Source organism: Gadus macrocephalus, chromosome 1 (genome assembly GCF_031168955.1).
Source record: "Gadus macrocephalus chromosome 1, ASM3116895v1".
Classification (NCBI taxonomy): Eukaryota; Metazoa; Chordata; class Actinopteri; order Gadiformes; family Gadidae; genus Gadus; species Gadus macrocephalus.
The window spans coordinates 6,796,072-6,812,509 of record NC_082382.1 but is presented as its reverse complement, the minus strand read 5'-3'; the positions used below and the strand labels follow the sequence as shown (position 1 = coordinate 6,812,509).

At 42.4% G+C, this 16,438-nt stretch overlaps 2 protein-coding genes across 5 annotated transcripts in view; both read left to right on the top strand.

Moving 5' to 3' along the window:
- Positions 1-4,223, top strand: part of rbbp8l (retinoblastoma binding protein 8-like) — a 9,207-nt gene extending 4,984 nt beyond the window's left edge. For all 3 annotated transcript variants that reach the window (XM_060064009.1, XM_060064000.1, XM_060063990.1), the window contains exons 10-15: positions 7-808; positions 914-1,010; positions 2,614-2,678; positions 3,172-3,307; positions 3,868-3,940; positions 4,075-4,223. In XM_060064009.1, the coding sequence (XP_059919992.1) occupies positions 7-808; positions 914-1,010; positions 2,614-2,678; positions 3,172-3,307; positions 3,868-3,899 (1,132 nt within the window). In that variant the 3' untranslated portion in view covers positions 3,900-3,940; positions 4,075-4,223. The remainder of the gene's footprint in view (positions 1-6; positions 809-913; positions 1,011-2,613; positions 2,679-3,171; positions 3,308-3,867; positions 3,941-4,074) is intronic.
- Positions 4,224-6,331: 2,108 nt separating this feature from the next.
- On the top strand, positions 6,332-16,183 carry hck (HCK proto-oncogene, Src family tyrosine kinase). Of its 2 annotated transcripts, none has more exons than XM_060064027.1 (13): positions 6,332-6,568; positions 8,949-9,095; positions 10,559-10,592; positions 10,959-11,052; positions 11,343-11,438; positions 11,877-11,980; positions 12,370-12,519; positions 12,854-13,006; positions 13,123-13,302; positions 13,513-13,589; positions 13,971-14,124; positions 14,306-14,437; positions 14,674-16,183. In XM_060064027.1, exons 2-13 carry the CDS (start codon positions 8,970-8,972, stop codon positions 14,874-14,876), a joined length of 1,503 nt encoding a protein of 500 aa, XP_059920010.1. In that variant the 5' UTR covers positions 6,332-6,568; positions 8,949-8,969; the 3' UTR covers positions 14,877-16,183. The 2 variants fall into 2 exon arrangements, with proteins under 2 accessions (XP_059920010.1, XP_059920002.1); XM_060064019.1 differs by having other exon boundaries at positions 6,333-6,568; positions 10,956-11,052.
- The last annotated feature ends 255 nt before the right edge of the window (positions 16,184-16,438 follow it).

The window sequence follows — 16,438 nt, the reverse complement described above, 5'->3', positions numbered from 1 at the left end:
CCAAAGACTGCAGGGCGCTGAGGGGCAACATTCGCCGACCTCTAACCCCCCCCAACACAAAGTGTTTCTCCAGAACCTCCCGGCTCCTCTGTCCTCCTCCTCCTCTTCCCCAGGAGGTGCCCCCAGCAGGCACGTGCTCCATGCCCCCGTGCCTTGCCGCCCTCGCCCAATCAAAAGCGGGGCCCTCCCCTTCCCCTGGTCCGTCTCAGAACACTCCGACTGGGCCGGTCTCGCCGCCTCCACTGCGCTGCGTGGCCTTGGAGTTCAGCTCGACCCCCTCAAGTCCAACCCTTTCCTCTTCGCTGACGTGGGCCCCGCTGGCCCGCGGGCGAGCCCGTCCGACCAGAGCGCCCCCCCGGCGCTGCAGGCGGGGCTGAGGAGCGCCTGCGCCCAGCAGAGCTCGACGTCCGAGCCCCTCGCCGAACAGCGCCCCCGGCTGTTCAGGGTGCGGAGTCTGTCGGAGCTGGGAGACAGTCAGGCCATCGCGCTGGAGAGGAAGGAGATCGCACCGATCCAGTGGAGGAGCACTGGGACGTCCCGGCCCCAGGGAGGGGTCGGCGAGGGAGAATCAGAGGGGAACGACGGGCCCTTGGATCTGTCCGAACGAGGAAGGTCCCAGTCCAACGAGTCGGCAAGCAGCGAGCGCCCTGTGCTCACCCAGGGGGCAGAGGGAGCAGCGAAAGGCTCTGAGAGCAGGACAATCTCATCTCCTCATGGCCCCCCTTCATCCTCTGGGGTCCCCGCCACACACTCCTCCACCCCTGCTTGTCAAGCACTGGAAAAGTCCAGTGATCATTGTAACTATATGGTGAGTATAATATTCCTTCAACCACTCACACAACCATGCACACATCTCAGCATTCAAACACCCATCAATACGTTGCTGTAAGAAGGATGTCATGTGTTTTCAAAGGAAGAGGAACCGGATCAGAGTGAGGAGAAGAACCAAAGAAAGGTTGACCAAACAATCAAAGAAGATTTTCCACTTTTCAACAGCTCAATGCAACCAGGTACAGGGTGTGAATATCCTCACTGTGTCCATCGATGTTTCTGTGTGTCCTTTTGGATCTGCCAAAGTGCGGTTAAGAAACCCTGCATATCAGTGTGTTCTGGCGTGCCACTGCCTAAAGCCAAGTCATCTTTATAATGACTTGACACTTTTGTGTGTCAATTCAACCCAGTCTCACGGAAATATGTGACACTGTCACATCACGTCATTTAATCTATTCATTCGTGATCTGGGATATGTAATTTCATTTTTTTCATGCCAAAAGCACAAATTTCAAACTCGAAGAAGAAGAGATGAAGCAGATACCTTTTTTCCGTTGTGGTTTGCCTATGAACAGCGCACCTGCATTAAATATATCTGTGAATTGTCACAATTTCCCAGAATCAAAGGTGAAAGTAGAAACGGGTGGACAAAGGTTTTCATATTGGTTTTCATATTCATTTATATTTCATATAAAGATTCACAGGCTACAAAAATAATCATAAATTCACCAAAATCACCACATAAAATCTTTAGACCAAGCCTCACAAAAATCATCGAGTTCCATTTAAGAAATATTGGCCAATAATGTTGGAGCAGTTAGCCCATTATTCATATATGACCATTTTGTTATTGTATAAGAAAACATAAGACTATTATTAGGTGGATACCAATGCTCCCCACTACCCATGAACCCAAATTGTGGTACTGCACCCAAAGGTGGCGCTATTTAAAAAGATTATGAACTAGCCTTATTTCTCCTTACTAGATTGACCTGGACTCAAAATTCTTTCACCCTATTAATCTCTAAAATCAGATGCATCTTTTTCAAGCTGGTCTTCTGTTCTAAAAGGGTTTACTTTTCCCACAATTTCATAGAAAAGCCAAACGTCCACAGTCTCAAAACATTTTGCCTATATTAACATTTTGATATTGTATAACTACCATACGGCTATCATTAGGTGGATACCATTTACAGTGCAAATTCTCAGATCTGTACTCTTTTAAGAAAGCCCTTAATTCTCTTGTGAAATGCGTGCTTGGAGTTTCTTGATGTTGTGTGCTTATCAATCGACATTTTCACCATGTGAGGCTTCATGCAGTTCACGAATGTCAGTGGCTCAACGGGATGATGCCGTGTTCTGGTGAACCTTAGGTTGAGAGTTTGAATCCTGATTAGAGCATTATGAACAAACTGAACATGACATTCTGTCATTGCCACTCATTTAAGAAACACAACATTGAACAGCACCTGAAATTCATCAGGCAATCAATATTCCGGCTCATTCGTTTCCAAGAATCGGACTGCCAAGACACAGTATGGCATAAGGGGAATTTTTTCCTTCATAATTAACTCTGTTAATTTTTTTTTCAGGTATATGCATTGAAGAAAAACCTTAATTCACTTGAGAAACGTGTGCTTTGAGTTTTCTGGATGTTGTGTGCTTATCAATAGACATTTTGACCATGTGAATGAGGCTGCAGTTCAGGTTTATAAGTGGAACTTCTTCTTTAAATATTACAATTATGTGCTATATTTATATATCTTCCATTAGTGTGTTCTTGACTTTAAATTTTGCTTGGACCCCATTAATCAACGCTTGCGGTTATATTTTCTTTTGTAGTAGTGCTGCTGGGAACACTGAATGCAGCACTGCATAAACAAGGAACTGCGTTCTCAAATGGCAAGGTAGAGTGAGGTTACAATCATCTATTCCTTCCTCACATTGTCCATCCTAATGATTGCTTATAAAACCCATTGCCTGAGAATGCTTTGTGATAGACATACACAAAGAAAACAAGGAAAGACATACCCAAGGAAAACAAGAAAAACACAAAGAAAACCGAAAGAAAAAAGTTTCATTATGTGTTGCTTTTGCAACTTCTCAATTTCACAATATGATGCTTTATGTATGAAGCTGAATAGCTCAACATCGTGGCACCACACATGAACAGAAGCTGGACTGGGAATAATTTCCATACAGCTGTTCCAGACGCTGTTCATGCGTGGACAGCTGGGTAGGGACAGATCAGAAGAGACGTGATAGGTGCGAGGTGCGCGTGCACCCTTAGTTAGTGACTAGAAAACCAAACCATTGCATTGATCTGAAAGCCCATGACATCATCCTCAAGAAATGAGTGCATTAGCTAAGCATTGTATTGTATTGAATCCCATGCAACAGCTGAAACAAGTGGATCCAGTCAGCAGCTCAGAGGAGCAGGATGAAGAGGGCCAGACAGGAGGAGACCAGAGCCCGGCCTCCAAGAGGGCCCGGTCCTCCACTGACAAACACAGCAGCAGAGAGTCGGAGACAGAGGGTAGGTGGAGCCCGCACGCACGCACACACACACGCACGCACGCACGCACGCACGCACGCACGCACGCACGCAAACGCACGCACGCACGCACGCACGCACACACACACACAGTCGTTCACAGACACACACACACACACACAGTCGTTCACAGACACACACACACACACACAGTCGTTCACAGACACACACACACACACACACACACACACACACACACACACACACACACACACAGTCGTTCACAGACACACACACACACACACAGTCGTTCACAGACACACGCACACACACAGTCGTTCACAGACACACACACACACACACACACACACACACACACACACACACACACAGTCGTTCACAGACACACACACACACACACACACACACACACACACACACACACACACACACACACAGTCGTTCACAGACACACACACACACACACACACACAAAGTTACATACACACACACACACACACATGCACACACACTTACATAAACACGTACACACACAGACACACAGGCATAATATACACATAATATATTTCTTCCAACTCCAGACTTGAAGTCGCATAAGAGGCTTACGATTTGAGTGGGCTTTCAAGACTGAAGAAAACAGCGGCGGTCAACAAGGTACAGAACATGCAACCAAATAAATCCGAAATGTTGTGTCAGTTGACAGCCAATCAAATATTGAAATGTTGTGCCAATTAAATTCGGAAATATAATGTGCCTAAAACGTTATCTTGTAACATTCCTCTCCGCAGCCATCAATGACACTATCTGATCCAGCATTTCAATTTGTTAAGGCACTACAGAACAAATACATATATTTATTAGAAGTGAAGTGACCTGAAAATGTGCTTCCATTCCTACTGTATCGTTCTCAATCAAATAAACCGTACTTCTAACGGTGTCGGTGTCAATGCTATGTTTTGATCTTCTTAAAACTCATAGGGCACACAACATAATTCAAATATACAGATTTATTCTGATTGGTTATCTATGTTCGCAAAGTTGTAGAATTTTTTTTATTTAACAGTTTTAACACTTTGACGTAAGTGACTCATCCCACAAGGTCCGTGTGGTGCATATACCTACATTCAAATATCCAACAACAGTGGGGCTTTCTTGGATATAATTAGTGTGAATAAAACACATATATACGACAAAGTGAACGCATGTTTCCTTGTATACACACTCTGCATCAAAGGAAACTGCACACTGCAACTGCACACTGAAACAAAGGATAGCAACGAAGTACAAATAGATCGTTCCATGCAAGCATAATAGCCATGTGTGAACGTATTTAGCTTTTAAAATGTGTTTATTTTGAAACATTTTGCTTCCGCTGTGTTTATCACAGGTTTGGACTGTGCTTCACAGTATTTGGTATCGGGGGCACGGTAATATGTCACTGCACTTAATGGTCATCTCTTGGCCACCTTAGTCCACAAACACCACAGATGAACCAGCAATATATATACTAGTGCTCCATGTTGAAATGTACAGCCCCTATTTCAGAACAATACATTCTACTTACTTTTTATATAATCTCAAAGTTATGTCATTGTTAGCATGGTTATAAATGCAGAATTTAACTCTATCTGTATGCTTGCATTGGACATATTTTTGGTTGTTTTCTATTTCCTGCCAATAATGTCCCTGAGGCTATTTTGTGTAGCTAAACAGTAAAAAAAAACATGTTCCCCTTCCTCTTTTTCATTGCCGAGTGTTTTGCAAGTGTGAATTTTCCATTGCAGCTGTGACACAACTTTTATTCCGCAGTGCTGAGAAATGGTAGGGTGATCAAGGGAAAAATAAGACTAATTTAAACGATATCTTTATATTTGCTTTGTCAGGTCTCTAAAAATTACAGAAGCACATTATATATTTTACATAAAGAAACAATAGTAACACAATAACATTTGTCATGCCGGTATAATTTACTTAATAAGAGATATACTAGTATGGTTGCTGTCATTTAATGATCTTGATTTCTAGGTTGTCTACCATGACCAATCAGCAGTGCAGCTCAAACAGCGCTGAAGTAGGACTGAACAAAGATATTAGTTTTACCTACATTGCATAGCATTGTAACTAAGCTTAAGGATATGTTGATTGTCTGACTGGTCTTGAATGCCCCAAAGATGATCGAGGCATTGGTCCACAGTTCATTATTTCCATCCATCCACCTGGTGTGTGGTTGGAACATTATTAGATGTTCCAACCACAAGCCTGATTAGAGGAGGCTTTGGGACATTTGAAGAACCTCTGTCCAGAATGTCCTGCTCCTGCTTTCTGCTATAGCAGGTAAAGCTATGGAGTTTTCATAGAGCCCTGAACTCAAAACTGGGCCTTGTTATAACAAGCTGTGGTCTTTTATTAAATGATTGTTCTTAAAGTCCCTGAGCATTAATGTTCTACATTAATCTCCAAGTCTGGTCTGTTCATTTGTTAGATGACTTTTCTTTTCTTTACCTCACAAACCCCCTCGCACACACCTCTGTTTTGTATTTACTCAGACTCTTTGTCTGACTGTATTTAATTCTTTTTTCTTGGCCCCTCCTCCCTTGTCCAGCTCTGTGACTGGGTTTCAGTCGGAAGGATGTTTCTAATCCTGACGTTTGAATAAGGATTAGTTGAACCGCTTGCGAATTCCGTGATGTGTTTGTTGCTGATCTGCCACTGGCCTCAGGCTCAGCCACCCACACGTCCTCATCTGTCTCTATCCGGCTATATTATGGGAGATTTGCAGGATGGAGACCATTTAAAAGGACACTGCTCATGGCCCATCATTGTATCACTCTTCCCCTTACCTTTAGAGGCCTGCTTTACAAGTCCGACATTATGGAGGAAATACAGAAATATAAAAAAAAACTCCTCCTTGTTGAACCAAAAGTAGATTTGAGGGACATGGGACCTAATTGACAATGAGAAAACAGTTATGGGGCTAGGATAGGAGGATAGGTAGTAACCCAGACAATGGCATCATAGCCTACATATGAGATGTGAAAGCAACGGCAGGTTCCTCATTCTGACCAGAAGCTCCGAAGCACAACTTCCTAGTACAGACACACAGTGTTTGTACAGAGACCCAGTGTGTGTTGCTGTACAGGAACAGTCGCTGCAGTCGCGCTTTCCCATCAGCGAGAGGCAACCGAGCTGCAGGATGGAGTCGTCGTGAGATTAGGACTATTTGATCGACGGTAAAACGGCTCTAGAAGATAACAGCAGCGAAAAGAGGTGGGCTGAAACAAGGTAAATATATCTCTCATTCTTATTTTACAAATGGAGGCTTTAATATCAGCCCTTATTGATTTCAATCATCGATACAATTGACATTATTAAGGTCTAAAGAGTTCCTCGGAGACGATGATACCAACGACTGACGTTATCTGTGGATCAGATGAACATTTAGAGGATGTAAACTCGTAGCCTCAGAAAGAGGAACTTGGAGGACTTCGTCGTTCCCTCAACTATTGAAATAGTTCGGGCATTATGTGACAAAGGCAGACAAACTGTCTCCACACGGACAGATCTAATAAAAGAGAAAGAATGAAGCCTGAATCAGTCGTTATGTTATGATTCATTTCAGTGCGAACATGTCTGATGAACCGTGCATCTGGTTTCTGTTCCTCCTGACTTCTCCTAATTCATCTGATTATAGCATGGTGGTTTTACATAGATGTTGTGGTTTCACAACAGACATGTCTGTTGGTTTGCTATAGTGTCCCTAGTACACTACTAGTAGGTACAGAGAGGACATGAATAAAGAGAGGACATCTGACAGCAAGGTGCTCCCGTCTAGACCTGATGGACCATCGCATTGTACTAACTATTAAGGGGTACATGAACTATGTACTGGGTACATAAATTATCTACTGGGTACATGAAGTATGTACTGGGTACATGAACTATGTACTCCCCTTTGCGTGCAGTAAACAGAAGGACAACTTTTTGGTGTAGAAGCCTTTCAGCTTCTCTACAGTGCAGAAGTCCTGCCTGTCGCTATTGAGCCTCTTGATGCCAAACTTCCTCAATGCAAAATGACCCCTGGTGCCTGAGGCGCATGCGCGCGCTTCTCTCTCTCTGGAGCTTTTTTCTGGGAGTTTTCATTCATTGTGATCAGCTGACTGTCTCACCCAGAGGGTTAGAGTTAGAGCAACACATACACGCCTTCTTGTCCTCTTGATCCGAGGAACTGCACGATGCGCCGCAACGTGCTTCACTTCATTCTCCTCTCTGTGATTATAACTTGTTCAAAGCCTAACTCGTAGGAAATATACTATAATAGACCATCGGGCCTAGCTCACTGTTGGTAGCGAAAACTAGGACCTCGACGTGATCACGTCAAGGTCCTTAACCTAACCCCATACTCAAGTATGTATTTTTCCAAAGATTCCTTGTGTCTGTGGCAATTTTTCCTTGGAGAATTAGGTGATCTTTAATTGTTATAAATTGTTATTGGGGAGAATGCACACAATTGCATTATGTTCAGTAACACTACATCCTTAGTCCTCGGTCGCAAATCATATTTAATCATTATCTCTATACAATATAATGGAAGGACAAGAATAGTCAGTGAAACAATATTGAGATTCTGAGAGCTGACATGAAAGCCTGAGTCTCAAGACAGGTTTGTCCAATAATCAAAATAATTTATGTTTGATTATTGAAGTGCATCTCTCTCTCTCTCCTGTTCTCTCGCTCTCTCGCTCTCTCACTCTCCTGCTCTCTCTCTCTCTCTCTCTCTCTCTCTCTCTCTCTCTCTCTCTCTCTCTCTCTCTCTCTCTCCTGCTCTCTCTCTCTCTCTCTCTCTCTCTCTCTCTCTCTCTCTCTCTCTCTCTCTCGCTCTCCTGCTCTCTCTCTCTCTCTCACTCTGACTCTCCCCTCTCTGCTAACATAGACTGTCTTTCTATTCCCTCTGTATATAATTTACATCTCCATAAACACACACACACACACACACACACACACACACACACACACACACACACACACACACACACACACACACACACACACACACACACACACACACACACACAACCATACACACACAGACACAAGCCAAACACACAGAAATATATATTCATGCACATCAGAAATGTCACAACATGGTACACCAAATAAAACAATGTCATGAAAGTGGTTTGAGAATTACACAAAGAGGTTGTACTTTCACTTGTAATGTTAATTGTTTAGTATTTAGTATGAAATCAATATATGAATACATCAACTATAGCTTAAGTCAGAGACCACATACTTAAACTATGACATAGATCACTATTTTACCTTCAGATAGACTTTTTCAAGTGTCAAGATTACATGATTACCATTATCATTCCAATCATGTCCAGCCCTACTTATATGATATTATAGTGCAAGTGTGTAAAAAATGAATATCTAATATATGAATATGTATATGTTGCTTTCTGTCATGCATCATGGTATAGCAGGTCCACTTTGATGGACAGCTGTCAGCAGAGCTTCATAGGGTTCAGCCTAATGGATGGATACAGTTCATCCCCAGTCCAACCCACCAACCAGATTACGCCAACTATTAAACATGAAGGAACCTGATGACCTGTGGGATATAGGGCATTTCCGTCTCCTAACCATCTATCGTCTCTGACAGGGCTGTCCTCTGACCCGGAGCATGGGCTGTGTGGGCTCCAAACAGGAGCACCCTAAGAAAGGAGGGGGAAAGGAGGAGGCCCCCAGCCGAACCCTGACCCCCCACTACGTCAAAGACCCCACCATGGGGAACTCGGCGACCAAGCCGGTAAGCTGAGCTTCAACATTATGGGAAAGTTCTGACAATTTCAAATTGTTACGGGGAATTTACAAAGCACTTTTACAGTGATAAAGGGCTATTCAATCTTTAAGGGCTGTGTGACGGGCCTTAGATTAACGCCAGCCCCCTCACCCTAGTCCCCAGTGGGCAGGAAAATAAATAATTAGCAAGGAAGAAATCTTGAGAAGGAACATAGAGTGGGAGATCCCTCCTTCCAGAGATGGTTGGAAGGCAAACGGTGCCGTAATTGACATACACGGTAATAATGGCAATGGTGGTGCCAATCCATGCAAGCCTTTATAGGTAAGAAGGAGCATCTTCAAAAAGTGTTCGTACTTTGACAGTCTTGTTATTTTCTGGTTCGTACCGTCTCTCCTTTGTCAATAATTAGCGTCAACTGGCATCTGCTAAATAACTAAATGTAAGTAATAAAAAAGTGAGGGCATTGCCGAAAATAAAGGACAGAGAAGTAAGCCTGGTGCAATGTTTCACACGCTTTTAAAATTTTTTGTCACATTAACAGTAAAGGGAATTAGAAGAGGAAGTACAGCCCTAACCTGCAGAGAAAGTTTTAAACACATTTAAAAGATCCTCTTTTAAATGTAATGTCTATATGTACGACTGGTCCACACACACACACACACACACACACACACACACACACACACACACACACACACACACACACACACACACACACACACACACACACACACACACACACACACAGGGCCGTCGATAAGGGGTGAAAGGCGATGACGATTCAGGGGGCCCACAGCCCAGGGGGGGCCCACAAAAAAATAAAAAAATAAATAAATTATCATTTTATCACCTGCCCATAGTACCCCCCCCCCCCCTCAACAATTGTTCTCCCCGGTCAACAATTGCTCCTTCCACCCCCCCCCCCCCGTCAACAATTCAGCGCAGGGGGGCCCATCAGTAAATCTTGTCTAGGGGCCCAGGAATTGTAGCAACGGCCCTGCACACACACACACACACACACACACACACACACACACACACACACACACACACACACACACACACACACAATAACCTAATATCAGGTAAGCCTATGAATTAATAGTTAATTAAATGCACCATAAAACAGTCTCTCCCCTTTTATGTTATTGTTCTTTATTTATTTTGTATTGTTATATTCGTTTTTTCTGTCTTTTTCGCTTTGTCCGTGTCTGTATGCTGTAAGTGATTTATATCATAATGTTTTTCAATAATAATCTTTAACTCATAAAAAAAAATTATTAATCCAAAGTCAACAGATGCTACATGGAGCCGGTTCCGAAATGGTTTGTGTGTGTGTGGTAACATGGCATGGTGATTTGCTTACCTTGTTTAGGTTTCACCACATTGTAATGTGGTGGTCTAGGTAAATAGGTATACTTTAATATATGCTTTTCTCTCCTGCTCTCTCTATTTCTTCATTTCTACAGAGTAAAACACAATCACCTTCATCAACATTGGATGGTAAGTTGTGAGTAATATTACTTTATATTAAATACTTTATATTCATATATTATTTCACATCATATTTATCTTACCTCTTTTCTTTTCGTCTTTTATTTTACTTAATGTATTACATTGCGCATTATGAAACTCTCAAACTCTCAAGTCAGGCGACATGGTGTAAGCACACTTGCATATGTAATGCAAACCATTTTCAAGTTCAAGCGCATACAAACATTCTCTTCCTCTCTCTTTATACTACTCTCTCTTTATATTTCTTCTCTCTCTCTCTCTCTCACACTGGGCTTTACTCACTCACTCAAAATACACACTCCCTTTGTATATTTTGTATCCTAATATATTCACTTATTTTCTATCGATCAGAAGCAGAGAGCATTGCTACTGCATTGTTTGACTATGAGGGCATCCATGCGGATGACTTGGGATTCAAGAAGGGGGACAGGCTCAAGATCTTACAGGAGTAAGTAAGACATATATAATACATCAAAAAATGCATTCATCAAGGATACCAAGGAACCCGACATTCAACAAACTGTGGTCATTGTGTGTTTACTAATTTGGTTCAAATAATTCAATTAATTTAGAGGTGGATAGAGGTGAATTCAACCCGATTCTTGCCCCCCCTGCATAATGAAAAATACAAACTACGAAGGACACATTCAGACTATATATCTGCTCACTGTCAGTATGCCGTCTCCCTCTCTCTCTCTCTCTCTCTCTCTCTCTCTCTTTCTCTCTCTCTCTCTTCAGATCAGGAGAGTGGTGGAGAGCTGTTTCCATAAGCACAGGACAGGAGGGCTATATCCCTAGTAATTATGTAGCCAAGAACAATCTGGAAACAGAAGAGTAAGAGATACCTAACGTTACTTCAATGTTCTAACATTATTTATTATCGAGGCGATTTGTTGTATCCAAGTGACAAACAGGGCCTTCATGTACATTGAGGAGCAGGTAGGGGTTGTGTACATTAACCAAGGATGCCTACAGGTTGACTGTGGACATCATGAATAAACCCAGAACCTATTAAATGTGAATCGGACCCCCAATATATAGTCCTGCCCCCCATGAGATCAGCACATTTTCCTTAGGTCTTTATACTGTTTACAATTGCTGTTTTCAAGTGGCGTGTGGATCCTCTCTTCTATTTCTCCAGTATTTCTGATCCTATTATGATTAACTCTTTCCTTAATGAGACTTGGGCCTGGTCTGGAAGCAGTGGTCCTATACTGTACATCTACGGACTGTTTATCTGCTGAAGCATTCAGCCTGTTTCCTGTGCTTCAGATGGTTCTTCAAGGGCGTCAGCAGGAAGGACGCAGAGAGACAGCTGCTGCTCTCGGGGAACAAGACAGGGGCCTTCATGATCCGAGATAGTGAGACAACTAAGGGTGAGAACCAATCACCCCAACCCAACCCCTATAAGAGTCAGGTTCAGAATCACACACTGTAGGACTTTGATATAAATTAACAGCAAAATTCTAACAGTAATCCGCTGCAGTTTTTTTTATTTTTACAGTAATAATACTGTAAATAAACAGTACCTTACTGGCAAAACTGCTCTCTGTACTTTCCTGTAATTTTACAGTGAAACGTTTGACATTGCAATATTCAATACTAAGGTAAGGAGATTGTTACCGTCTCAATTGCTCTGCTCAAAGAAAGGAAATAATAACACAAAATATAAAATATAGGTAATATGAATTGAAAGGGTCACAAAGGCTTAAATATTCCACATTCAATTAAAATATAACTATGAATTTAACCTCTCTCCCATTAGGAAGCTACTCATTGTCTGTCAGAGATGGCGAGAGCAAGTCAGGCGACACGGTCAAGCATTATAAGTTACGAACGCTGGACAACGGAGGATTCTACATCTCGCCTCGCATCACCTTTAGCACCCTGCAGGAACTCGTCAGCCATTATAAGAGTGAGCAGCTACATACAACACCTTATGAATACACTACGTGAAGCCACATGTTGACATCTACATGATGAAAACAAAACTATTATTAACATTCATTATCATTCATTAGAGATAAGGTTTGGATAGGTTATTTTATGATTTTCATTTCGTTGATGCCAGGGGTATGCTAAAACAACAATATGTTGAGCACCTTTGAGATGTAAAATTTGATTAAGGGTTATAGAAATAAAGGGAACAAAAACTGAAACAACTGCGTTTTCCGGCAGAAAATGTAAATTATATTAAAAAAAATATTATTAGTCTGTATATATACTTTTTTTTTTAAAACTTATTTCAGAGCAGGGGGATGGCCTGTGCCAGGTCCTGACCAACCCCTGCCAAAACCCCAAACCCCAGAAGCCCTGGGAGAAGGACGCCTGGGAGATCCCCAGAGACCGCCTCAAGCTGGACAGGAGGCTGGGCGCTGGGCAGTTCGGGGAGGTCTGGATGGGTGAGCGGCCTCCCACATCGACATCCCTGATCATTTCTTTGTGTTCGGTGGATGGAGGTGGTGTGACGTGGCGGGATGAGTCTGTCAATTGCTCATGGAGCTGATCTGTTTCACAGCTACATACAACAAGCACACCAAGGTAGCAGTGAAGACCATGAAGCCCGGCAGCATGTCAGTGGAGGCCTTCCTCATGGAGGCCAACCTGATGAAGTCTCTGCAGCACAACAACCTGGTCCGCCTCCACGCTGTGGTCTCAGAGGAGCCCATCTATATCGTCACTGAGTATATGGATAAAGGTGTGTGTGTGTGTGTGTGTGTGTGTGCACGTGTGCGTGTGTGTGTGTGTGTGTGCGTAAGTGTGTGTGTGCGTGTGCGTGTGTGTGTGTGTCTGTGTGAGTGTGTGTTTGGAAGGCACGGGAAGAATGTTGAAACGCTGCCAATTTGCAGGTGTACAGTTTAGGGGCCGTGACAATGAATTGATTAGGTCTGTGTGATTGTGTTCACAGGGAGTTTGCTCGATTTTTTGAAGAGCGACGAGGGGAACCGTATTCAGCTCCCAAAATTGATCGACTTCTGTGCTCAGGTGAGGTTCTGATAGTAAGACCTCATGTTCGATGAATTGGTTATTTTCTCTTAACTTTTTCCTGTTTAATCATTATGTCTGTTATAACAGGAAGACAGAGATGCACAGAGTGAGGTGTGTGTGTGTGTGTGTGTGTGTGTGTGAGTGTGTGTGTGTGTGTGTGTGTGTGTGTGTGTGTGTGTGTGTGTGTGTGTGTGTGTGTGTGTGTGTGTGTGTGTGTGTGTGTGTGTGTGTGTGTGTGTCTGTGTGTGCATGGCTTACTTACATACTTGCTGGCTTATGAATTGAGAGAGAGGGAAAGATTGAGAGTTTGAGTTTGAGCAGCAGATGTAAACATTAGGCTGACATGACGAGGCTGATGTGTTTCATCTTTACCTCTAGATTGCAGAGGGGATGGCCTACATCGAGCAGAGGAACTACATCCACCGAGACCTGCGAGCTGCCAACATCCTCGTCAACAAAGAATTAGTGTGCAAGATTGCTGACTTTGGCCTTGCTCGCATAATCGAGGACAATGAGTACACTGCCAGAGAGGGTGAGAAGCTCTAGATACACAACATCGTACTGCTAATCAGACAACCCTGCTACAGGCCAGCCTCTATAAGGCAACAGTGACCTTCTGTTTACTCTGCTGTTTTATTACCTGTCATGGAATTTACATTTTCTTTTTTGTGTGAGCTCATTGTATGCGTGTTGTGTTTTGACATTGACAACAGGCGGAAAGTTTCCCATCCGCTGGACTGCCCCTGAAGCCATCAACTTCGGCTCTTTCACCATCAAATCTGATGTCTGGTCATTTGGTGTTTTGCTGACAGAAATTATCAGCTATGGACGCACACCTTATCCAGGTCAATGAGCAATTAGATTTATACATAGCAATATTTCTGAAGAACGAATATGTCTTCAGACCACTCAGATCAATCAGACCATTTTTTTTCGTTTTTAAAATCAGCACCTCAAATGATTCAACGTTGCAACCAAAAAGGAAAATTAGATTTATGCGAAACATTAGTGCGCATGAATCTAGAAGTTGGATAACATTGCACATCAGGGAAACTTAACAATGGTGATTTTCCATGCGCAGGTATGACCAACCCAGAGGTGATCAGCTCCCTGGAGAAAGGATACCTCATGCAGCGCCTGGAATGCTGTCCCAAGGAACTCTACAACATCATGCTGGAGTGCTGGAAGACCAAGCCAGAGAACCGGCCTACCTTTGAATACCTTCAGAGTGTTCTGGAAGATTTCTATACGGCCACAGAGAGCCAGTACCAGCAGCAGCCATGAGAGTTACATAAAGGGTACATTAGCCTAATTTGATATGGCGTCACTTTCCCGTACGGTTCTATTTATTTTGGACACACACACGCACGCACACACACACACACACACACACACACACACACACACACACACACACACACACACACACACACACACACACACACACACACACACACACACACACACACAGGGCCGTAGCACCAAATCCTGGGCCCCTATACTATAGGTACTGATGGACCCCCCTGCGCTCAGTTGTTGACGGGGACGGGGACGGGGGAAGACGTGGCCGGTAGATAATATATATTTTTTTTTTTCAGGGGCCCCCCCTCTGCCTTGGGCCCCCCCACAACTGTCCCCTTTGTCCACACACACACACACACACACACACACACACACACACACACACACACACACACACACACACACACACACACACACACACACACACACACACACACACGTAGCCTGAACTACAACATCTTTACAGTGCATCTTCACAGTGCTCTCTCTCTCTCGTTCATCTCTTTCTCTACCTCTCTCTCTGTCTGAGCCACACTCTCTTTTTCGATGACTATTATGCTCTGTAGCTGGCTAGACAATAAACACACAAGTTATTGGCTGTGAATTGATACATCTTGTTAATATGTTGCACAACATATTGTATATACCATCTGCAATACTATCTAAATCTGCAATTTCAATTGGTAACATGGAAATGTCCTAATGATGCCCTTGTACACACTCTGCATCCATAGAATCAGCCACAAACTGCCAGCCACTGTAGTGTCAATGGGATCCTCTTGTTACAAGATAAATAGGTCAATTATTAACAACTGTGGTAAATGCACTGTTGACCACATAGTTTAGAAAACATACACATATAAAGTCCAACGTACGACATGTAATATACAAACCATATTTTTATATTAAAACGCTTAATGTTTCCGTTCTCCAAGTTTTTTGAGTGTCTTTACTAAATTTACTTTGTGCCTTTTCTCTAACTTTTGCTTTGATGGTAGGCCTACTGCAACTGCTATGAATCTGCATTTAATAAGGCCTTGACTTTTATTGTGATGGAAAATTAATTTATTTGTTCATATAGTAGCCCTCTCATCCTTTACAAATATGAATGATCTTGTTTTTATCTAACTAGATCAATGCTTTTATTTCATTCGTTTGAATACTGTATACAAATTTGAATTATATACTTTTGATATAAATGTTTTTCTTTAGGTTCAAGCTGGTAACAATGGAGTAGTTTATACAATATTACATAATTGTGTTTTTTAATAATAAAGATTTTTTTCTGAGATGTTTGGTTAGACTAATGTATTATTTCACAATGTTCAGCATCAATCTTTAATTACTAATGTATGTAGTGTTAGCATATATATATATTTTTAGATATGCTAATAGTTATTGGTAAATAATTACATCTATGTACAGTATATGTATATATATTTACATATACCTATGTAAATAGGTATATGTGTCTGTATTTAAATATGTATACATATACCTACGTAAATATGTATGTATATAAATATGTATAGATGTATATATAT

Excerpts from the sequence above, each read along its gene's own strand:
- hck (XM_060064019.1), top strand. The coding sequence starts at position 8,970 with ATGGGCTGTGTGGGCTCCAAACAGGAGCACCCTAAGAAAGGAGGGGGA. Across the intron at positions 12,520-12,853 it reads ACTCGTCAGCCATTATAAGA|AGCAGGGGGATGGCCTGTGC; the intron begins GTGAGCAGCTAC and ends AACTTATTTCAG. Across the intron at positions 14,125-14,305 it reads TGAGTACACTGCCAGAGAGG|GCGGAAAGTTTCCCATCCGC; the intron begins GTGAGAAGCTCT and ends CATTGACAACAG.